Raw genomic sequence first — 25,382 nt, 5'->3', positions numbered from 1 at the left:
ATTTTGTTAAGTTGATTGATGAGTTGATTTGATGTGTTGATAGGGGTAGCTATTTACTAAATATATGTATGTTATTTCTTTTCACTAGCTTATCCTTTGTTGTTTTCATGTGGTTTGGACTGCGATGATCATACTATGTATGAGAGCAGAGCAGGGTTAGACTGGTGATAGTGGCAAGTCTGCAGTTGGCAAAGGGAGGAGTCCTGTTTGGCTTATGTCTTGTTGTTGGGCCACTATCCGGCTACTTTGGTTGTATTTTGTTTGTACACTCTAACTCTAGTCGGATTGGGACATTGTATATATTTATATTCTAGATCTTATATTTATATACTCGTTCTATTCTGTCTAGTGTTTTCGGTGTGCTATGGGTGTGAGTGTAGTGACCAGCCGGGTTGTTACAATTTTTATAAGTTAAAATTTGAATTTGAATCTAATTTTCTTTGTTTCATATATCTTTTATGTACAATTGAGTTAAAAATGAGTATCAAGAAATGAAATAAATGGTTTGTAATCTTACTAAAATTTATTAAAGAGGTTGGTAATTAGTTTTAACTATTTTTTCTAATTTAAACTAGTTTGTAAAAACAAAAAAATCCTTCACCCAAATTTATTGAAACATGATAGAACTACTCGAAATAGAAGAAAAAAAAAATATTTATTAAAATGCTACTTTTTTATTTTGCGTTGATTGAAAGTACGTGGTGTCTTTTACACAGATATACAAGTACATCAACGCAAACTTGTCGGTGATGTCCTTTTTGTGGACAGGAACAAGAAGGAAATGGGCCATAGCCAATGGGGGATGCTACGTACCTTTTGTTTTTGGTGCTGCAATATATTTCTTTTCTTAAGAAGAAAAATTATAAAAATAGTCGTAATAAAGATTGAACCTAAGTCCTCATGTTTTTAACTACTACAATCTTTTTCCACTTAATTACTAGGCTAATCCTAATAATCCAATACGTACCTTTTAAATGACAAATCATTCTTTCTCCCAAAATTATTAACCCAAAAATATTTTGAAAAAGTTTAAAATTTCAAAATTTTAAAATTAAATAAATATTTTATTTAAAATTATTGACAAATGTAAGTCGAGTGATTTGGAGAATGAGTGGAAACATTTATTATTATTATTATTATTATTATTATTATTATTATTATTATTATTATTTTGGAAGATATAACATTTCTCGTTTTTTTTTTTAAGTTCGTTCCTGGAATATTCACCGCCGACAGCAGTGACTAATCTCCTCGTTACGTTGGAGGCACCTCAAAAGGTGGGATAGCTGACCCCATAGCATTCCTCGTTTTAAATACTAGTAAAATAATAACATATTACTTTAGTATAATAATATTTATTTATATAAATCGTATTCCAATAAACTTCTTCCAATACCAAATCTTACAGCTATTTTTTTTTAATGATTTAGAATAGCTGAGAAATTTGCGAAAATAAACCTGTATAAATAATCATCATTTTTAATGAAAATCTCATAACTTTTTATTTTCCAGAAAAAAAAATCCCTTATCATTTAAATTTTAATTACAATTTATTTTTTCACAAATACATGCAATTGTAACATTTTCTTTTTCCAAACTACATGTATGATGTATAATGTATTCTTCCTAAAGACAATCTAGTCACGTAAAACTATATAAGAGAAAAAAAAATTCATCTCAAATATTTAACATAATTACATACTAAAAATATAAATTTAAAGTTATTAATTAAACTAGAATAACTCCATTTTAGCTGATACATATGCTACGCTGAATAATACAATTCATTTCTTTTTATACGATTGTTATTTGTACGTATCGTATACAATTCATTTAAAAAAATGATTTGGGATTCTCGTACGTTGGTGATGCTATAAAGTGAGTATGATTGATTGGTTTTAGGATACAAACAGTTTTTGTAGTGAGAACGAAATTTCACGAGTTGTAGCAGCCACCTCCATGATGATGTTTTTGAAGAATTAAACATGACTATTTAAGAGACGTAACGATCATCATTTTATACAAGTTATTTAATTTTTGGGAATATTTTAGTAAATTATTTTCCTATATAAGATTATTGATTTGCGACTTGGAATAACGACCAGAAAATGTCTCTACATTTTTTAATCTTTTTAATAAACACGTTTGGCAACTTGCGTTTTGATTTGTTGTGCACAAGTTGAAACATCGAATCATTTTCGATTTTGAAACCAAACAAACGTTATAATTTGTTTCTAATTTTATATACGATTTCCATTGACAACTCATCCTGGTAAAACTGAACCTCCAATCTCACGTGGTGTGGTGCCATGGTGGAAAGAAATATATGAAAATATCAATAGGAAAAAGGAAATCCAGCTTGCTTAAATTTCTATTTACCTAAAATCTAATTTCCTAATTTTCACTATCTTTTATAAGGTATGTTCAAACATACAATTTAAGAAAAGCAGAAAATTAATTTTTTTTTACCATTTTTAATTTAAATGAACTATAATGAATTTTAAAAAAAACTGTTTTATTTATTTTATTAATACAAATATTAAATTGAAGCATTTATACACTGTACAATTACCTCTATTCTCCCTTCATTTAAAATATAAAAAATATTTTTATAATTTCATTTAGATACGCACATGCAAATAAAATAATAAAATTAATTAATATAATAAATATATTAATAGTAAAATATTATTTTATACTATCATTTGATTATAAATCTTATATAATAATTCTTTTTTGAATTTTATAATAATTGTTCTAAAAATTAAATTAAATTATTTTAATTAATTAATATTTTTGGTGTATTATGTATTAGTTGATATTTTTTTTAATAGCAATCACATTGGTACAAAAAAATTATTATAAAAAAGAATGATTAATCTTCATAAAAAACCATGAGTACATATATAGTGATTATTTTCTTCTCAGTATACTGTATTTCATACTCAGATCAAGTTAAAAACCTACATATTACTACCTTGGTTACTAGCCTAATTTAGAACAATTATTTGTTACTTCATATAATATTAATTCATATTACCTCATACATTAATTATTTTTAGACTAAAATATCTCTAATGAAAGAGTGTTTTATTAAGTTGATAAAATGTATTAATCATAATCTCTTTTAATAAAAAAAATAGTCTAATTGACTAAAAAAAAGATGAATATCAAATAATATAAGATATGCACAATAACAATCTATCATGGTTACTACACTTTCTATAATCACCCACTCGTAATAGAGCTAATACCACTCAGAGTCATACATTCACTAATAATTGGATATGTAATATACAACATGCATATAAGAGTAAAATAACTATACAAATATGAACTATATACTTCTCATCACAATCTGCACCAAATACTACAACTTCCAAAAAATGAAGAGAAGATAAAGAAGAAGATTCAACTAAGCAACTCATACACACACTAAAGCAATTTGAAAAAAGAAAATAAAATAAAAACGCTTTTAAGAAAACAACCCCTTCTCTCTCCTTTAAGACTTACATAGAATGTGTTTGGTTTACGATTTGGAAAAGGTCAAAGTACATTCATTTAGGAGCTTTCTCTCACATATTTTTCCATTTAATTACCTATGAACGTGTACTACCAATAAAACAAACACACATACACAGACACAATGATACATGAACTCTAATTAATTAAAAAAATATATGAACCTTAATTAGAGAAATAATATATGCATAATTTTGAAGTAATATATACATAAGATAAAGTTATTACTATAAATTAAATTAACTATTCTTTTAATCCCAATGACTTAAATAATCGAGTATTACTGACATGAATGGAAGTGCTAATTGATATCGAAACCGTGAATGAAACATATTATCCCAACAGTTAATCTTGTCTGCATCAAACATGTCAGCATTAACATTCCCCACACCATCATTTCAATTTGCATACATAATTCAGTCAGTTCGCATGCTTTAGGCAATATTAATAGTATGTTGCCTGTACCAAGTCTAATAATATTATTGAATATTTAATTATAATTATAATATGATTGCGTGTATTTTTCTCTCTTTGATTCTTCTATAAATGAAGCTATATTGGTCACCAACCTCAAATTAGTTTTCCATTTGGTTTGTGGTTTTGTGGCTGCACATTTCCAACCTTAAATTCTGCCATCGAATCTTTCTTTCTGCTCATTTCTTGTTTCTTTCAAACACAACCCAAAATCTCTGGGGAATTGCTAGATTCCCTGCTTCTCCTTGCAGCTGATTTTGGGTTCTGACCCAAAGGTTATATTCCCAACTGGGTTTTGTTGAATCTTTGTTGGTGGTTGTAAATTTTGTGTTCAGGGTTTGAAAGTTGATTTTTTTTTTCTTCTTCTTCTGGATTCTGGATTCAATTCCCTCGTGAGCCTCCAATAGTATTTGCTTGAATTGGGGTATTTTTATTTATCAGGTACGGTATTGAACTTACCTGAACTAATCATTGCACAAAAATTTGCATCTTTGATCCAATTTTATAACCGGGTATGTTTTTGTTTTCAGAATTGTTAGGCTCAAGGCTTGAAACCTGAAAATGACGATTGGTAGTTTAGCACCGAGGGCAGAGAAGAAGAGATCAAGGAAGAACAAGGCAGTTGTTAATGAGAATGCACCCTTGTTGCCGAAAAGTCTTGTTCAGGAGAGTGATTCTGGGTTTGATGATTTCAATGGAGCTTCATTTTCTGGGGCTGTTTTCAACTTGTCCACCACAATTATCGGTGCCGGAATCATGGCCTTGCCTGCAACCTTGAAGCAGTTGGGGATGGTGCCTGGTCTTGCTGCCATCATCATCATGGCCTTGTTGACAGAGAAGTCAATTGAGCTTTTGATTAGGTTTACCCGGGCAGGGAAGTCTGTTTCTTATGCTGGACTTATGGGGGATTCCTTTGGGAAGTATGGAAAAGCTCTGGTGCAGATATGTGTTATAATCAATAACATTGGTGTGCTGATTGTTTACATGATTATAATTGGTATGACCATTATTCAGTTTAGTGCTTCATTTAATTTGGGTGGATGTCTGTTGTTGTCATAGGTTTAAGTTTTAACCATCAATTCCCAGAAGCAAGTGCTGTATGGTTGTCTAATTTGGTTTTGTGTTGTTCATCATGCAGGTGATGTGCTCTCCGGAACATCTTCAGGTGGAGATCATCACTATGGTATCCTCGAAGGATGGTTTGGTGTGCACTGGTGGACTGGACGGACGTTTGTTGTCCTTTTTACAACACTTGCGATATTTGCACCGCTGTCAAGCTTTAAGCGAATTGGTGAGAGTTATTCCTTTGATTGAAATTGAAATAACAAAAGAATGGTTTCTTGGTTAGTTGTGTTATTTAGTGTTGGGAAGATTACTGAGATTTATTGTTGTGTTATTCCTTTAATTAAATTCCATAAGCAGTAACTTTTGAATGCTCAATTTATTTGATTTGCTGGGGTGAGATCTTATGTTGATCTATTTAGCTTCATCTTTTATAACAAAGATTTACATGCCTGTTCTATGGTTTTGCAGATTCATTGAGATTCACATCTGCCCTTTCAGTTGCACTAGCAGTTGTTTTTCTAGTCATTGCTGTGGGAATTGCAATTGTGAAGATAATAAGTGGAGGTGTTGCGATGCCCAGACTCTTCCCGGTTGCTACTGATGTGGCATCATTCTTTAAACTATTCACTGTAGTTCCTGTCTTTGTGACTGCCTATATCTGCCACTACAATGGTATGCAACTTATTCAAACCTTTGTGCCAAGCATACTTTTTCTCTTGCTATACTTGTTTTGTTGTTTTTACATGTTAGTTCTTGATTTGTTTCAAAAATGTGGTGAAGTCATTCTGACCACACTTTCTACAAGCCCAAACCTGTCCATAACCAAATTATTTTGAAAGGACAAGGTCTAGATAATCAAAACAAGTTGACCCTAAAATTTGATCATTCAAATGATCATATCCTTTATTCTACAATAGAATCATTATGAATTCAACTATTCTAGTATAACTTTCAAGCACTATACTATCCTATGCTGAGTTGCTTGAAGTGGTACTAGAATTTTCAAACCCCAAGTATTACTAAATAGTAAATATCTGAAATGTTGCTAAAGTTTCGATTTGGTGAGATCATGGTATTATTGCAGTTAGCTATCTGGATTTAGCTGTTTGCACATTGCAATATGCATTTAGAGTCAGATGGTCGCATTATGTGAATTTAAAAGAACTGATATTTGTGCACTTTTTCTTCTGCAGTTCACAGCATTGACAATGAACTTGAGGACTCCTCACAGATGCGAGGGGTTGTACAAACCGCCCTTGCTCTGTGCTCTTCAGTGTATGTAATGATAAGCTTCTTTGGGTTCCTCCTATTTGGTGAAGGAACTCTTGATGATGTGCTGGCCAATTTCGATACCAATCTTGGAATTCCTTTCGGTTCTGTGCTCAATGACGCTGTTCGAATAAGCTATGCTGCACATCTCATGCTTGTATTTCCAGTTGTCTTCTATCCTTTGCGGCTCAATATAGATGGTCTCTTCTTCTCTTCATCAAGGCCTCTGGTTTTGGACAACTTCAGATTTGCATCACTCACTGCTGCTCTAATTGGTATTATCTTCCTTGGAGCAAATTTCATACCTAGCATTTGGGATGCTTTCCAGTTCACCGGAGCAACTGCTGCAGTCTGTATAGGATTCATTTTTCCAGCTGCCATCACTCTTAAGTGAGTTTGATCACCTTTTTTAATTCTTCTGTGATTGTGTTTATTGTTGGATCCCTGATATAGAATACTGAAAATGCAGTTAGGCTTTGTTTGGATAATTTTTTCCGTAAGTATTAATAGGAGAAGAAATTAAGAAAGTAAAATGAATTATACTTCTCCCATAAGTTAAAATCAACTAGCATACTTCAATTTTTGTGGGACTTCTATAAAAGTTAAATGCATTAGTAGATTTTAACTTTGGGGAGAAGCTCAATTTATTTTACCTTCTTATCTCCTCTAATAAATGCTTATAGAGAAGTTAATTCAAATAAGGCCTTAGATGTGCTATGTATTGTGCCTTACAAAGAAATTATGTTGACTTGTTCAAGCATAACGAAAGAATTGGGAAAATGATCTTGGATGTTTGAGACGATTATTTTCCACTTACACGGTTGTGCTATATATATTACATTTGTTTTGTGTTTAAGCTTTTGCTGGTACCTTATTAATGTGTTTCCAACCATCATTTTAACAATGCAGGGACCGTTACGACATTGCAACCAAATCAGACAGGATTTTGTCTATCGCTATGATAGTCTTGGCAGTCTTCTCAAATGTTGTGGCTATTTACAGTGATGCCTATGCCTTGATCAAACAGAACAAAACTTCACGAGAGTGATGGTCATGATTTTAGATGAGAGGAACTGAATTGATAGGGCTATTGATCAATTTGAAAATCAGGGTTTTCAAAGAGCGTTTGATGGGTTGATTTGAATAAACAGAGAAGCTACCCTGTGTACAAACTTGCTTCAGAAGTGTCGAGGCCTGCAACAAGCGTTCAGCCTCCTTTGTAATTTGCCATTTTGTTGTTTTCGTTGAAGTTTTTATTGAATATTACTCTCTTTCCCTGATTTGTTCTTCCTCAAATGTAATGATAGAAACCTTTGATGGCATTTGTATTTATTGTATTGGGTGAAGGAATGAAGTATGAAAGAATAGTATATAGTTCAAGAATTGGTCAAGAGCAAAACTGTAGCAGCTTTCATTTATCCTCCCTCTCCCTTTTTCTTTTTCTATTTGTTAAAGAAATTGAGTTGTAGTCGTAGATTTGAAAATTTAGTAACTTAGTATTCTCATTTTCCCTGAAAGCAGATTTTTTTTTTTTTTTTTAATTTTCAAATTGAATATTGTGTAACTTACATGATAGTGACTATCTCTTGAAATCTTGTTAGGAACTCATTTTGCAGAAAATTTGTGCCTTGAAAATAAGGTTTATGAATACCACATAAATTTTTCTATTGATATTTGCGAAAAGCCATAACACCAAATGATAAAAGGGGAATGGAAATTGTACCAGCTCAATTGCACATAGTATTGTGAAGGCAAAGAACAAAACTAGTTTGCCATTGGCAGTTTTATGCGAAAAATGGAAAGACTGAAGGAATTTATACTTTCCCGTGGAACATAGCTTGTGTTATCTAAATGCTTCTCTTTCATTGAAATATAAGCTACTGGTTTTTCAATCAATGACTGAATTTAAAAAAGCAAAATTCTTTTCTGTTATTTCTCTAAAATGTAGAAAACTCTAGAATATCGAGCAGGGCAAAAAAGTATAAATCCTCAACTGATTCATTTAGTCACATTGACATGATTTCTGCGATTGCATTTATAGAAAGAGCAGAAAACTTGCAAGGACATCAAGAACAAGAGAAAGATGGCAGCAAGGAATGTCAGAAATTGCCATGAAGCAAATACATAAAGCTTCATGAATTTCCGAACTTTGATGTTCATTCTACCATTATAATGCTGGTTAACATCTTCAATGACTTTATCCAAGAATGGCACCCTTGTCAATTTAATGGACTTGCTCATCCCATTCCACAAGTTAGCCACCTCTTCATCACTCTTCAAGTGGTTCAAAATAACCCCTTTGTCTCTAAGAATCATTGCATCTTTTTCAGTGTCTATAATCCCATTCATCAATTCAGTGTAACGAGTGAAAACCAATGACCCTGATGCAGTTGACGCTTCATAAGCAACTAAGTTTCTCAACAACACTTCACTGTTTATGTCCAAATCTATTGTTGGAAGATACAGTGTGACTGTTTTTACATCAAATGTAATAGTTGATATGTCTCTATTGGTGGCCATGAAACAAACCCCAGACTTCGAGAGTTCTGTGACTGAAGGAATAGCAATTTCCTCCATTAAGGGTGGTTTGTTGATGACATTATCAGAGCTTAAATTCCCATTTTCTGCTTCGGTTGCTTCTTTATCTCGAGAGAAAATGAAGTACTCAACAGGTTGCTTTATAACTCCTACTCCAGGAAGGTTAGAAATGATTGTCCAAGGCAACCAAGTGATAACTTTCATGGCTCTACATTGCAGGACTTTCTTAATTAAGCTTATGAATGCTGTAACCAAATTTGCTAGCACCCTCCAAACCTCCCTTAGAAATTGCTTGACATAGTTCAAGAATGATTCTTCATTTTCCTCTTCATCTTTGTGTTGATCCTCAAACTGAACCACATCTGATTGTTCTTCCAATTTAGGCACAATCATGGCATACAAAAAATCAAGCAAATGTGCACACTTTAAGACATTGATCTCTGGATAGTCCTCCTCAATCACCTTGAAAGGAGAGAGTTCTTTAAACAATCCTATCAACATTGCAAGCAGCATGTCATCTGCCAATTCTATTGATGAGAATTTGAACTCCAACATCTTTCTCAACACAAATAGTGGAATCTGATTCTCAAGCATTACTATGTCCTTCAAGATTGCATTATGAGCAATTTTCCTCCCTTCATAATCCATCAAGTGAGACATTCTAGATGAAACTCCCGGCACCATTCTTCCGTCTTGAACGGTATAAACTTGAAGAAACTCGAGCAAAAACGAGGCATCAATGGCCATCATCCACGCCATTGTTTCGCCATTGAAATTCAAGTACTTGTGGTAGCATGATCTTATCCTAAGTTCTAACTTTATCAATTGGTCAACTATGTGATCCAACTTGAGGCTTTGTAGTTCTTTTTGGAATCTTTTTGCTGAAGAAATTTTATATCTCTCCATCTCATATAACTCTTGACGCCAATAATGATAAGGTCCTATGGCAACTTGCTGAGGGATATAAGAATCTGGATCAGTGGCCATAAGGGGCTTAGGCACATTGAAGATGGACACAGGGAATTGATCATCATCATCTTCAAGCACTTCATTAAGAGTTTCACGTATTTGAGTCACCCACCGAAGCTCATCAAAATTGGCTTTGGAGTGATTTGTCGTGGTGGGTGTAAAATAAGACATGTTTTGGAGAAATTAGTCTTGGTAGGAATGAGTTGATTTGGTTCTGTGTTTGATGAAAAAGTGAAGGGAGTTTAAACTATAATGTGCTTCGAATATCATTAATTAATGGCCATTATGTGACAGCTTTCTGTTCAATAGAAAGAAACGCTTTCCATATGCTTAAATGTAAATTAATTCAGTAAGTTATTTCTTGCCAGCAAAATCAAGAGTTCGTTTTGTCTCAACCTTTTCTTTTAATGAAAATTCACTTTTATTTTACAAAAATAAATTCACTTAAAAATATTTATAATTCTAATCAAATAAAAAATGGCTTCTACCTTTTATAAACTGTCTAATAAATAAATAAATTGTTGTTTTACATATCCTTAAAATTTCTTTTATTTTAAAAAGCTCAATAAAATATTTTTTATATGATAATTTGGGTGTTTAAGCATGTTTTCTTATAATATTATGTAACAAAATTAAAGAAAAAAAACTCCTGTATAAATTTAAAATTGGGGCAACGTTCACAATTTTTTTTTTCTTACTAACATCGTAAATGGAAGAAATGAAATGTAGAACTGAGGAGAAATTTAAAAACATTTTTTTTAATGTTTTAATGTTACTTAATAAAACCACTGAGATTGAATTTCAATTAAAATTAATTTTATTTCCTTTAATAAACATCTTAGTTTTCCAAATTTTAATTAATATTTTCATTTTTATTATATTTTAAAAAAACATGAAACAAGGATTTAAAAAAAATATGGAAATAATGTTATTATTAGTTTACATTTTTATAAATCGATTTGAAAATGACCATTCATTGTTTAATTTTAAGCTATATTTGATCCTCGCCGTTCACCTAACTTGGCACACATCCAACGGCTCACATAAAAGGGGTTCATATCATCTTCTATATCCAATTTCTCTGGGATTTGGGTCCCTTGAACCCTCCAAAGCTTCCTCTCAGCTCTGCCACAGAGACATAACCGCGGTGGTTTATGCTGTTTCTAGTTTATTTTATTCTTATTGGGTCATGCTTTGTTTTTTCATTCTTGCTACACATTGATATGCCCCTTTTGTTGAGTTTACCGTTTCAGGTTCACTCTTGTCTTCACAAGCTTTGTTTTTTTCCCTTTCTCAGTGCCCCTACCCATGCCAATGCTTATGTGAGAATGCGTCAGAGCTACTTTAGCATTGTTTTCTTGTCACAATCCAAATACTCAATTGGGTCAACAGGGTTTCATGAGTCCACGCCACTGTCCAAGGACACTGTTCCTCCTGTTGTTGGCTTTGGTCTGTGTCAAGAAGAAGAATTTCATGATACCACCCCTTTTATGTCCAAGAAGGAATTGCCTCCTTGGGGAGAAGTAGAGTTGGAAGATGGGGGTGATGATGTTGAAGGAAGAGAAAAATTTGATACATCTTTAGTGTCCAAGGAGGAATTGCATTATTGGGAAGAAGTAGAACTGGAAGAAGAAGAAGAAGAAGATGATGATGATGATGATGATGATGAAAGAATAGGTGTTAATGCATATTTTGTGGCCAAGAAGGAATTGCCTCCCTGGGGAGAAGCAGAAGATGATGGACACCGTGATTCTAGGTCTGTTGAAACTACTTTATCAGTTTCAGAGAGGATGGGGCTAATGAATGAGCATGGAGCACTTTTTCTGGAGGAATTGGATGAGAATGTGCTGTCTAATAGGATTTTGGTGCTTAGCAGAACTAACAAGATTAGAAGTGCAATGGAGTATTTTAGGTCGATGGAATTATCGGGTCTTTCTCCAAGTATCCATGCTTGTAATTCTCTTATTTCTAGCCTTTTGAGAAATGGGTGGTTTGATGATTGCTTCAAAGTGTTCAATTTTACAAGAGCAAAAAGGATAACTACAGGGCATACTTATAGCTTGATTCTTATGGCACATGCAAAAGCTCGTGGTTGCGATTCAGCCATTAGATTCTTCAGAGAACTAGAAAGTGAATGTGATGTGGAGAAGGATTTTGATGCAATTGTTTACAACACCATGATATCTATCTGCAGAAACATTGACAATTGGAGTGAAATAGAGAAGTTGTGGAGGAGTATGAAGGCAAATGGATGTGTTGGAACACGTGTCACTTATAACCTTCTAATCAATAGTTTCATACGATGCGACCAACGTGATCTTGCTCTTCATGCCTACCATGAAATGGTTCAAAATGGATTTGAACCAGACAGCAATACATTGAATGCTATCATTAGTGTATGTGCTAAGGAGGGAAAATGGGATGTTGCATTAAGTGTATTTATGAAAATGTTGAAGGGTGAGCATAAGCCAAACTTAGTGGCATGCAATGCATTGATTAACTCACTGGGAAGAGCAGGGGAGCTCAAGCAAGCATTTGATGTCTACAACACGATGAAATCATTAGACCATAAACCAGATGCATATACATTCAATGCTCTACTGAGTGCTCTTAACAAGGCTGACAGGCATCACCAAGCTCTTGAGCTTTTTGAGATGATTGAAAAAGATCCAACGTTTCAATTCAATATACATTTATACAATACTGTTTTAATGTCTTGCTCAAAGCTTAGGTTGTGGGATAGAGCTATAGAAATTTTGTGGCAGATGGAAGCTTCTGGACTGTCTGATTTGACAATGTCATATAATCTTGTTATCAGGACCTGTGAGCTTGCTAGGAAGCCATCAGTTGCACTGCAGGTGTACAAGCACATGATTCACCAAAAGTGCAGTCCAAACATATTTACTTATCTTTCCGTGATTAGATGCTGTGTTCGTGGAGATCTCTGGGAAGAATTAGAAAAAATCCTAAATGTGAGTAAAAATCATTTTCACAGCAACATATAGTGTTGAAAACGTTTTTCAAAGAGATCCTAGTTTAACCTCTGTCAATGTATAGATGTGTTTATGCTAGAACTGTTTTCAGACAACACAACGATTTCATCAAAATAATTTATGAATTTTATGCCCTTAATTTATGAATTGTAAATCATATCAATCATGAAAAAGGTTGTCATTTAGTATGAGTGCTATTGTAAACATTCTAAAAAAATCCCCATGATAGTAATTCTTTCAAAAACCTAGCCTTGAGAAAGTTGCCAAACAGTTACATGTAGTAAGTTAAATTTAGTATTTCTTGGTCTTGATATAATAAATAGAAGCCACTCACAGCTACATATGGATCCAATTTGTCTTTCTTGAGGCAGATAATTATAAATTTTAATTAGAATAATAGGTTATTTTCCTCATTTTGTGGTCTGACAAATATTTGTCCTCCTTGTTATGTGTTCCTTTTGCAGCAGACCAAGCCAAATGCCACTCTTTATAACGCTGCCCTTCAAGGGCTGTGCTTACGAGGCAATGTTAACTTGGCAAATAAGGTCTACACAAAAATGCTAGAAAATGGTCTTCAACCTGATGTCAGAACACAAGTACTTAAGCTCCGTATGATGAGGAAAAGGAAATAGCTGGTAGTCTATTAATTGGTATAACCAACACAACAGTTTTGACCATAAGGAGGAGAATATCATAATCATAGTCAGTTGAATCGAGGCACCGATTGAATAATAAATAGTTCTTTTTTTGGGTCTTGGGAGAGTGAATAGCAGACTAAAATGTTGGTGTAAGTCAGTAACAACTGTATAGTCTAAAGTTATCATCTACCCTCTTTTCTTTCTTTCTTTCTTTCTTCCTTTGGTACCGAGGTATGTAAAGAATCTTCTTGTTTGATATGTATGTAAATGATATAAATGCCCATGTCTTGTACATTTTCTTCCTGTTATATTCAAGAGTTCAAGTAAAGTCATGGACTTGGTAGTTGTCTCTCTTGTTACTAGTTTGTGAGTATTCTTCCTCGGTGTTGATTCTGTATAATTTCTTTTGCTCTTAAACACAAGTTCTGATATTATCCTTTTAAGTGTTTCAAGATTTTGCTCTCCTCCCGTTGGTTCTTCTTATGATACGTGGTCAATCATCCCTTTCCTTTTGTCTGCTGAGAAATTCCGAAGATCAATACTTTAGTCTGACAGAAGAAAAAAAAATGTGAAAACAAGTAATCCCCCGGAGAACTCTGTTCGTACTAGGTATATATTTATATGTTTATACCAGGTCGACTGTTGCGGTATGTGATCTCAACATATGTACAGAAATTATCATTTTCATCCATTTCTCAGCTTCAGATTTATCTTACTCGGAGTCTTGGCACAATTCTTCTAAGGCCGAAGTACGGAATTACAATGGCCTGGGTTCATAGCCAAGACAATCAAAAGAAACTTTGTTGTGTTTTGGTTTACACTAAATTTTTGTGGCATGTGAGCTGGTTGAAGGCACTGTTGAGGTGCAAGATAAATATTGATGACTTATAATTCTTAGTATGAATCAATATTGAGGTTAACAGAGTGAATAAGCGTCGGAACTAAGCATTGCGTTTTGTGGTATCAAATAAACACGTGGAAGTGCTACTTCCTTTTTCTGGTTCAAATGTATGAATCTCACTGCTTTTCACTTTGCTTGTGTTTCTTCCAATGAATAGTATTGTGTATATTCAAAAACAATTATCGGAATAAAATAACAAGATAATCTCCCTTCAAAAAAAAACAAGATAATCTATTATATACGCGAAAGTTCTGAGTCAAGTGCCAATAGAATCATATATTCATTCAATTGGGGACAGGGGAACTTTAGATTGGTGATTTGGTATACTTGAATTTTTTATTCATTAAATTTTTCCCCCTATTACACTTGTTTTCTAGATAAATCACTGCTGTAAAGAACGACAGGGAAAGACTATTGATAACAAGGACATTTTACCATGCAACATTATACTTTCTCTACTAGTTATTAGAATATTACGATTTGAGTTTAATACCATTTGATGCAATTCAATTAACTATTTATTAGTATCATAAATGAATATCAAATTGCTTTATATCTTATAATACAACAATGGTCATTGATATAATTTTGTATCATCAACAATTTGTTAATTTTTCCTTTTCATTGATCAATTTTCATGAAAGAAAGTAAAAATCATACAAGTTTAAATTGTTAAATGAAAAGAAATGAACAAACACTTCTAAATTTATCATTTTTATCATTTATCCTTGTCTCATTCAGTGCATGTAAACTCGACTATTTCGTTGCTTCATTTTCATTCTTTCAAATTAGAAGTTTTACCAACTCATATATAACTAACAATTTTGTCTTACGAGACTTCATGGTTTAGTTGTTTTATATGTTTCTAGTTTAAAACTGTTACATTGAAAACTATATATCATCTATATGATATATTTGAACTTGTTTTTCATTGTCTCTATTCTAAACCAACCAATTCAAGATAAATTATGATTCAAGATTCAAATTCATGATTTGAATACCCTGATCTCTACAATGCTCCAAGTGATGGAATATTAAATGTTTGGTTTCTCTCTACTGGTTGAGAATAAACAATGTAATCATGGAGAAGCAGCACATTCAATGTGCTGGGTTGTCTCAACCAAGCAGCTACTACAGGTCCTTCTGATACAAACCTCCCCAAATTACACTCAGCAATCTGAAAGGGTGCACCAATGCCATTCACCAGTGCCTCAACAGCCTTTCTTAAAGCGCCATTGCCCACTACTTTACTATGTTTGCCCCATCCAGTTAATATGCTGCAAAAGAAGAGTTATGATTAAAACTTCATCTCACTAATCCAATTAAAGGATAACAACAGTAACCTCAAGAGGGAAAGACACAAACCTCAATATCGGTGGTGGCTTCTGGCCTCCAAACACTGTGGTACGCAATTCGAGCAACCATGAATGCACCATTGCACAGGCTGCTCCACAAGATGTCAGATGTAAATCCAAGCATTCAGTAGACCAACCCCCTTTCCACACATTTCGGTTTCTCCCTTCAATCACTACCATCTGGGCCCCTAGTTTCTGATGCAAATATCATAAAAACAGAAAGAAAAAAATTTTAAAAATGGGAAAGTTAGATTAATGTAAAGGTGCATCTCCTATAAACTCCCAATATTAATCATCCTATATTCCTATTGATGAGACATGAATAAAGCACATGTAATAGCAAATTACAAAACTAACAGATGTAGAAGTAACATATTTCTAATCACTCAATTTTACCTGACCAAAATGCCACAGCATATCAGTCAGTGCATTATAAAATGCAGACACTGTTGAAGAATCCATGTGCTCGAGTTCATCAAATAGAGTTTGAGCCTGATCCCATATGCCTTGCCCGTGACCCATAAGTAGCCCATGAGCTACGCCATAGACATCGCTATCAAATATGCGGAGCTCGTCTAATAGCTTTGAAGCATCTTGAAATGTCTCGCAACAACTGCATCCAACAAACCAAATTATACACTCAGTAACTTGTTATATATTTATCAGAGAATATTTAAGTACATGCTAAAAAAATTGAAGGAAAAACAAAAATAGTAATAGATTGTGGCAAACAGAAAAGAGCATCAAACAAGTCACCCATGACCAGGTAATGCATTGAAAAGAAAGGATACGAAGTAATTGCAACTTAGGACAAAATCCCAGTAATTCAAGATGCAGGTAACACTCAACATAATCAGGGGGATAAAGAGGGATGGACAAAGTGAAATAAATCACAGTCAAATATGGCTGGTTTTCTAGTTTCCAATTAGAGAAAAAGAAGAAAAGCTTTAGTTGTGAAAATTGGACCTATTCCTTGAATAATAATAATAAAAAAGGCATATTACAGTCACAAAACCCTCTTGTATAGCAAACTGAGCTTAAAATAAAAATCCCAAGCCTTAGAGTATATCTAATTATAAATATCTAAATTAACTTAAATAAAAAGAAACTAAAAGAAATATGTAAACCATAAAATAACACTGCCACAAAACATACAAGTGTGAACTGTTAACCATCTGGAACTATGCATGCTACATTCCTGGGGGAAAATAAACAATGACTTATGCCTTTCCATTTGAAGCTGATGGAAATCCATTTTCATTTACCTCTTCTATTCTAGGGTAACATGTAAGTGACTATATAGCATAGAATGGTGTAAGATGAACAAAAATATTGGATAGTTATTTGCTACCTGCAAGCATTCAAGATGGCTGAAAATGTGACCACATTTGGTTTGATTTTCATTTCATGCATTTTTTGAAAGATCTGCACTATGTAGAATTTGTCTTGTCTGGTCCTTTTATCCTTCTTCGTAAGACCAGCATTTTCAGCAGCAAGCTGCTTCAACATCTTCATGATTTCATCGTTGTCCCCATCATCAGTCTTCTGACCTTGAAACTTACCTGCAATAATTTGATGCTCATTTGCTTGAAAAGAAGCATCAACCATACATTCCAGAGCTGGCATCTGTCCTACTCTAAAGGCATCAATAATGGAGTTGTAAGTCACAACATTTGGACGACTTCCTTTCTCTGTCATCACATCAAGCAGCCTCAGAGAAGATTTGATCAGACCATTTTTGCATAAAGCATCAATGAGAGCACTGTAAAATACAACATCTATCCCCATGCCTTCCTTCTTGAACTCTCTATAAACATCAATTGCCTCAGCATACATTCTACCTTTAGTGTATATTTTAATAAGTGTTGAGTAAGTTAGATTATTAGGATAAATGCGTCTCGCTTTCATCTCATCAAATAATTTCCTGACCTCAACATACTTGTTGTGTCTGCCATATCCCTCGATCAATGCATTATAAGTTACTATGTCATTTTTTATTCCACAACACTCCATCTCTTTGAACTTACTCACTGCCTCATCAAACCAACCAAGATTTGCATAAAGTCCAACCAGCGTATTATATGATACCCTGTCCAACCTAATCAGCAGGTGCTTCATTTGATCATATACATTCAGGGCGTCTTCAAAGTGTTCAGCCTTAGCATAGCCAGCCATCAATGTACTATAAGTCACCACATTGGGCCAAATGTTCTTAGCAGGCATCTCCACATCAATGACATGCCTGGCGAGATCCATCCGTCCACCTTTACACAGTGCATCCACATACGTATTATAAGTATACACATCACGCCCGATCCCTTTCCATTCCATTTCACCTAACAAATCCTTACACAGCTGCCACCTACCCTTCGGGACACAAGTTTTGAGAAGCGAATTGTAAGTTAGCCGATCCGGCAAACAGCCGGCCCCAGTCATCTCCTCCAAAAACTGAACAACTGTTTCAAAGGCAACTTCCCCTTTGGCCCCTGCATCAATAATAGCATTGTAGGTAACCAAATTGGGCTCCAATCCAAAGTACCCCATGCTCCTGAACAAACTCACAGCCTCCGGAAAGCAATCGTTCCTGCCAAGTGCACTAATCATGGCAGAAAAGGAATAAACAGTGTTTCCATACCCTCTACTCCTAGACTCTTCAAATAAGTTCAATGCAAGCTCAATCTTCTTCAACATACCAAGGGTCCTAATCATGTTGCTGGTCAACTTCCCCCTGAAGGTAGTATCAGTGGCCCTACTCATGGCAAACTCGTAAGTCCTAGTGGCTAGTAAGAGGTCACCAGTATTGGCAAACTCCTTAAGCAAATAAACATAATCCTCAGCAACATAAAGTCTATAACTAAGCAACACACTATCTATGGCAGCAACATCATTACCAGCATTGGTGAGGCTATGCAGGACCTCCTCAGCAGCCTTTGAGTGCTGCTGGTTGTTGGGGACGGCCCTGGGGCCGCCAGAGTTCATCTTCCCCGGGTTCCGGCTCGACCGCCGGCCGGAAAAGTCCGGCGCAAGCCGGGTTTTCTGGCCGCCGAGCCAGGGGCTGAGGGAGGATGAGAATGCAGTGGCAGCTGCAGAGGGAACACCTGCACCTGCACAAGCACCTGCATCAGATGCAGGTGAGGAATAGTACCTGGTGGAGGAGGAGGAAGACCACCGGTTGCGGTTGTTGTTGCGGCGGTGCTGGCTCCTGTTCTGGTTATGGTGGTGGCGCTGGTTGTTGTTGTTGTTGGGGGGTCTTGGGGCTACTGAGGAGAAGTGGGTTGGTGGGGCTGGGGTTGAGGCCATTGCACAATTGAAGCAAAAGGGTACCTGAAATTGAGGTCAAGGTAGGAACTTTGGGCTGGATTGAGTGATGGGTGTCGAAGCTTAGTGGAGTGAGAGAAAGAGGAAGCAAGTGTCTGGTCTTTCAATTCAAACCCTTGACATTATCTTTGCTTCTTTTCCCTGGTGAATTCAACCATTTCCACATTCCACCTGCCTTTTCAGCTTCTGTTGTTATAACAAAATAATTGGATATGACCTAAAATTTAGTACTGTATCATTTTTAGCCTTACCCTAATCTAATGCATCTATCCTCAAGATTATACACTTTTCTTCTTATGACATTTTATAAAAGCTCGGGATAATTTTTTGTTGGAAAATTTCTTTATTTGTTGAACATCTAATATATTAGTATATAGTACCTAGAAATAGAGGGGGGAAAAAGCGATTACTTGAGAGAGAAATAGAGAGAAATGTTGAGTATTATTGAATTGAATTGTCATAATATGTCCAAATAACGGTACTTGTTGATTGTTTGGAGTGTTTTTAGTATTTTTGGATAATTAATAACGTGTTTTGTATAAAATAAAAAGTATTTATATATAAATATTTTTTAATGAAGTATTTATTGTAACGTAGAAAAAAAAATATTTTTAGCTGATTTAGTAGCCCAGAACGGGTTGTTCCCAGTCTGGAATGGGCCGTTCCAAGCTATTAAATTAGCCTAAATTTTTAGGTTAGGAACGGTTCTAGAACGGGCTGTTCCAAATTCCGGAATGGGCCGTTCCGGAAGGAAAACGGGTCGATCCAGAGGGAGAACGGGCCGTTCCGGAAGGAGAACGGACCGTTTCGGATGAGTCCTGGAACGGGCCGTTCTGATTTCAGAACGGGCCGTTCTGGGTGTGGGTTTTGTGCGTGAATTGGGAGTTCGGAACGGGCCGTTTCGATTCGGTAGGGGCCGTTCTGGGCAGTCCGGAAAATCTATAATAAATAGGGGTTAGGGGCCTTTAGGAGAACGTGAGTTTTTAGAGAGAAGTTTTAGAGAGAAGGTCTCTGGGTCAGTGAGCTCCTTTCTCTCCCAAATTTCTCTGTATGAATCCTTTTCTCCTCTAGACCACTAATGCCTTCTGTCATTTCTTGAAATTCAGATTAGAAAGCTTGATTTGGGTGGATTGAAGTTCCGAGTTGAGTCTCGAGAGGAAAATCTACTTTTGTTCAGTTTTTGGCTTTATGAGCCAATCTTCAGGTGAGGGAAGCTAGAATGTAGATTATTTAATTTTAGGAGAGTTAGGGAAGCTTCATGCATTGTTTTATTTGAAAATGGTTAAGATGTTATTTGTGGATTGAGTAGCTGTTAGCTTAAGTTGTTCATATGTTGAGTGTTTATAATATTTGATGTTGTTAAAGTTGTTATATGTTGTGAAACTAAGTTGTTTTATGTTGTTTATTGTTAAATTGTTAATGGGTTGATATGCATAAGTTGAAGTAGTGTATTGTTGTAAAAAGTTGTTTAAAATTGTATGAGTTGCCTATTGGTGTAAGTTGCTTAAAGTTGTAAGTTGTCTATTGCTGAAAAGTTGATTATGTTGTTCAAGTTGAAAAGTTGGGGACATATGGTGAATATATATGTCCTATGTTGAGATACATAGTACTAAGGTGATAAATTGAAAGTTGTTTTAAAGTTGAAAGTTGTTTTAAAGTTGAAAGTTGTTTTAAAGTTGAAAGTTGTTTTAAAGTTGAATCCCTTAGTACTGTGTGGGCGACATGGAAATAGTCGATCCATGTCATGGTTGAATGACCAATTTGAGTAAGGTATCTAGTTAGAGATGCAGTCTTTAACTAGATACTGGAGGGTGCGTGGTACTTGGAGGACAGTGGGTGGGCTAACTCCACATGTGGATTGGTGAAGCTAGCCAAGGCCGTGGTAGACTCATACCCAAACCCTTCTGTCCTGACAGTAGTACTGGACTTCCGAGTCTAAGTGGCACACTTGAGAAATCAACTATTGTTGTCTATACCTGGTTCTCTTCGGAGTTCCTAAAGCTGTTCTATACCTGACCTGGTTGAGATAGGTCAAATGCTGGATTCGGTAGGGTTTATGCCACCTAGACTGCTCAACTTTAGTTGTTGGAGATCTCCCCATTGTATATACGTGACAATGTGTTTAAATATTAGGTTGTATATCGTTGTTGTTTTAAAGCTGCTTCTAAGTTGTATGAATAAGTTGTGTTTTTATGTTGAATAGTATGGTCATTTGTGATGATGATTGGATGAATGATTAGTATAGTGTTTCCTATACTTGTATGGTTGTTTATCGAAATTCTAGCTTACCCTTTTGTTTCCATGTGGATGGACTGTTATGATCATACGGTGTATGGGAGCAGATCAGGATTAGGTTAGAGCTGTTTCCTGAGTTGCTGCTAGAAGTGGAGTTTTTTTTTGGGTACCTAGTGTCAGAGTTATCACCTTGGGTAACAATTTTGTGCTTGACCGGCACTAGGAGATAGTAGTTTTGGATAATTGTATAAATACTAATACTTAAAAACTTTATTGTCTATATATATATATATATTTGTTCATGTTTTGTATTTATGAGTTATCCAATTTTATTATTTATCTTAATTTACAAAATTTTAGTGCGATTCCATTAAGTGTAGAGACCATGGCGGGTCGTTACATTTATCATAAATAACTTAAGAATATTTTTCTAAATGTATCTTAATAATATTATTCCTAGAGATATGATATGTGTTATGTAACACTATAAGTTCTAGTTATTTTGAATTAGTTATGTGACTAGATGTTGAATTGTTGTAGTTAATTAATGACTCTAAAATAATGGAACTTTAAAAGTTAAGTTACCTTTGAAATGTTGAATCAAAGTTATGTGATTAGGGTTTTCTTATGACTTGCACTTCATAAGCGTATTTTTAAGAAAATCTAGAGAGAAATTCTTTGATAATTCAAATATTCTTTCTTTGTTTTCTACTAAAATCTTCCTTTTCCTTTCTTTTCGTATCTAAATCCACTTGACTGAGTTGGAAGATCCAAGTGGAGTTGAAGATCTAAATTAGGATCATGCGGAGGGTTCCTTTTCTTCCTTTTTTCCTTTTCCTCTTCTTGGTTGAAACCTACAAGAGGTAAGGGAAGTTTGTAGTTTGATATTTTTTGTTGTATATGATGATTAAACCTTGTTGAGTCCTACTCGGATGAGCATTTGAGTTGAAACTTTGAAAGATAGAACTTTGAGTTCTTCGTTGTTGAGGTTGCTTGACAAGAAATGAAAGAATTGATGAGTTTGTAATGCATTGTTGTTGCATGTATGAATTGTAGTAAAGATGAGAGAATTTGTATTGTTCTTAAGTTGTTATGTTCATACTTTGATTAATGCAAGTTTTTTGGGTTTTCTTGCTCAAAGTGTCAATGGGGTTGATATGCATGACGATACATTAGTTGTTTATAATTACTTAGGTGGAATATGTTGTTAAGCTAAAGTTGATAAATGATGTTAATGTTAAGTAAGTGATATATTAAATTTGTTATATGTTGTATCAAGTTGCAAGTTGTTTGTGTAACACCCCAGCTGGGGTGTTACAGTTTGTGTAATATTTGATGTTGTGAGAAAGTTGTTTGAGATGTTGATATGATGATGTTGACTACAAGTAGAAAATTGATATGTTAAGTTGTATTATTGTAAGTTGTTCATTTGTGTTTATTACATTGTTTCTTTTCACAAGTTTACCCTTATTTTCTTTGTGGTTAAAATTGCAATGATGATATATAATATGAAAACAAGACATGCTTAACAGGTTGACTTGTATAGCTATTGGAGGGTCACGTAATTGGTGGCCATTTTAGGTGGTGTCAGTGGCATATTTTATGTATACAGGTATGTATGTATAGGAATTATTATGGGTTTTTATATTCTTTACATATAATTGTGTGCATGAAAATGGATACTTGTTGTATGATAATTCTATGTTAGTTGGTGTTTATTATTATTTTTTCATTACATAATAACTAAACTATAGTTTGGTTTAACTTATTTTAAGAAAATTGTTTGTTTTAACTGAATTCAAATATATGATAAAATAAGACTTTAATTTAAATGCATCAAGTAGGGATAAAAAGAGATAAAGTCTTAAATAGAGGTCTATGACCTAGCTTATTTAAAGTTTGACCTAACATATTTAATTAAAAGACCAGACTTAAACTTTTAAAAACCTATTAATTTTAAAAGACTTAGTTTAGACTTATAAAAAAATTATTAAGTTTGACAGATCAACCTATTTTTCTATATGATATAATAAAACATAATATACATATTACATTGTTAATGATATATAATTAAATAAATAATTTTGTAATATAAAAACATCAAATTATCAATGTTTTTAATATTTTCACTACACTTAAGCATTTTACATTTTTCATATGAAATTAAGAAATAAAAAATAATAAATTTAACATCTAGATTTACACATGTTTTTTATTATTTTAATTTTCATGGTTAGTTATTTATAAAGTTATTTTTTTTATAAGATTATATTATTTCATCATACTATGTGTGAGTTGTCCATCTTAATTAATTTTTTTTATCATACAAATTCTGAAAAGATTCGCCTTATTTAAAAATAGATTTATTCATTTATTTAAAATTATTTATTAACTTATTTAAATGTTAGTATTATAAAATAGACTAATAAGACATAATTTTTTTTAAAAAGATTAAGTCAGACTATACTTAAACTTTAATTTTATATAACATGTCATCTATATATTTAAAGTTTGATATGATTTGCTTTACTCTCATTCTTAATTACCTATATAAAATGTACTTCCCAAAATAATGAGTATAAATATTTGAAATTATATTTTGTATTTCCAAACTTTTACTGTTGTGAATTTTACTTCTAAACAATTTTATTTTTGTAAATTTTGTTCCCAAATTTTGACAATGTTATTGATCACACCCTTCTGATTAATTATTTGATAAAATATAAACAAAATATTAACATGACTTAAATTTCATTATATTATGTGTTCTAAAACTTTCATTTGTCGTAAAGTTTGATCATATTTTAACTTTTATTAATATTCATATAAAATATCCCATATATCATATAACTTATTATATTATACATATATAGTACAAATTAATATAAATTAAATAAACCCATGACATGCCAAACCTTAAAAAAATTATGTGAAATCAAAGTTTTATTAAAAAATATTCAATTAAAATTGTCAGACACAACTTAAAAAATAATCTAGACCTAATAATTTGGCCTATTTAAATATATTTTTTTGATAAATATATCAATTTTATTATGATATATTAAAATCATACATTTTTTTATTATTAAGTATAATGTCTTATTTAAAAGTCTCACGTAAATATTTTTTAAAAAAATTATCATCATTAACATCATATTATACCTTGAAAAAATGTATATCTTACAAATAAATTATCCAATTTTATCAAGTCTAACATTTTTTTTAATATTTTACCTTAGTGTTAATTTTTTTTTCAAAATAAGTCTTTAAATAAATTTGTAGGTCATATCAAAACTTTTATATAAATCAAGTTATACCTTGAAATAGAAAAAAAAAAAAAAAACTTATGACAAGTAAACTTGACTTAAGATCATGTATTAATATTTATGATATTTATTAGATTGAATTATCTAATATCAATTGCTTATTTTATATTAATATAAATTCAAAATAGTCATTTATATTCATCTCAAGTATATTGTGATAAGAAAGTTATAATTTGTAGCATTCTCAAAATTTGAGAGGGTAAAATTCAATTTATGAACATTATTAAAATATTTATAACCTGTCAAATAAATTTATTTATTATTGACATTCATGATTCTTAAAAATTATGATTTTAGGCATGAAAAATTTTCCTTATACTAAAGGTTTCTTTTGATGTCACATTAATATTTTATTTATATTTTAATGAATAATTAATGATAGATGTAAATTCATGACATTCTCAAAATTTGTCAATAAATTTCATAAAAAAATTATATGAAAAAAAATCGCAATAAAGTAAGAATTTAGAAATAAAAAGTACAAATAAGCCACTATAATATAGTTGATTTAAACATTATATATATACTTTAAACACTAACTTAGGTTAGTATAAGTGATGAGAAATTAACATCTAAATAACCAAAGTTTAAATCTTAACTCTTATAAATGAAAAAAAAAATCAAGTTAAATAGAGATGCACCTAATCGATGAGTCTAATTCAGAGAGATTATATTTTTAATATTATTTTATTAAAATCAATTCAATTTTAGTTTAATTAGAACTAACCTAAATTGTTTAATGAGTTATTTTTGTGTTCTTATTTGTTTTAAGAGGAGAA

The 25,382-nt window shown here is 32.9% G+C and overlaps 4 protein-coding genes across 5 annotated transcripts; 2 read left to right on the top strand and 2 right to left on the bottom strand.

Annotated features, from left to right (window-relative positions):
- Positions 1–4,082: 4,082 nt before the first annotated feature.
- Positions 4,083–7,713, top strand: LOC109789689 (amino acid transporter AVT6A). The gene is made up of 6 exons (XM_020348751.3): positions 4,083–4,437; positions 4,527–4,993; positions 5,135–5,287; positions 5,530–5,733; positions 6,255–6,720; positions 7,240–7,713. Exons 2-6 carry the CDS (start codon positions 4,558–4,560, stop codon positions 7,376–7,378), a joined length of 1,398 nt encoding a protein of 465 aa, XP_020204340.1. The 5' UTR covers positions 4,083–4,437; positions 4,527–4,557; the 3' UTR covers positions 7,379–7,713.
- Positions 7,714–8,328: 615 nt separating this feature from the next.
- Positions 8,329–10,008, bottom strand: LOC109801446 (putative UPF0481 protein At3g02645). Its single transcript, XM_020362524.2, has one exon. The coding sequence runs from the start codon at positions 10,006–10,008 to the stop codon at positions 8,329–8,331; it is 1,680 nt and encodes a 559-aa protein (XP_020218113.2).
- Positions 10,009–10,908: 900 nt separating this feature from the next.
- EMB2076 (Pentatricopeptide repeat (PPR) superfamily protein) lies at positions 10,909–13,827 on the top strand. Of its 2 annotated transcripts, none has more exons than XM_020355813.3 (2): positions 10,909–12,809; positions 13,298–13,827. In XM_020355813.3, the coding sequence occupies exons 1-2, from the start codon at positions 10,992–10,994 to the stop codon at positions 13,460–13,462; spliced, it is 1,983 nt and encodes a 660-aa protein (XP_020211402.2). In that variant the 5' UTR covers positions 10,909–10,991; the 3' UTR covers positions 13,463–13,827. The 2 variants fall into 2 exon arrangements, with proteins under 2 accessions (XP_020211402.2, XP_020211394.2); XM_020355805.3 differs by having other exon boundaries at positions 10,910–12,809; positions 13,295–13,827.
- A 1,354-nt stretch (positions 13,828–15,181) lies between these two features.
- GUN1 (s uncoupled 1) lies at positions 15,182–19,313 on the bottom strand. The gene is made up of 4 exons (XM_020356808.3): positions 17,076–19,313; positions 16,121–16,337; positions 15,735–15,919; positions 15,182–15,646 (listed from the first exon to the last, which is right to left on the bottom strand). Exons 1-4 carry the CDS (start codon positions 19,022–19,024, stop codon positions 15,379–15,381), a joined length of 2,619 nt encoding a protein of 872 aa, XP_020212397.1. The 5' UTR covers positions 19,025–19,313; the 3' UTR covers positions 15,182–15,378.
- Positions 19,314–25,382: the final 6,069 nt, after the last annotated feature.

This window comes from Cajanus cajan, chromosome 4 (assembly GCF_000230855.2).
Source record: "Cajanus cajan strain Asha chromosome 4, NIPB_CcT2T_4, whole genome shotgun sequence".
NCBI lineage: Eukaryota > Viridiplantae > Streptophyta > Magnoliopsida > Fabales > Fabaceae > Cajanus > Cajanus cajan.
Note: the sequence above shows the minus strand (reverse complement) of the source record. Positions and strands in the feature narration are given on the sequence as shown.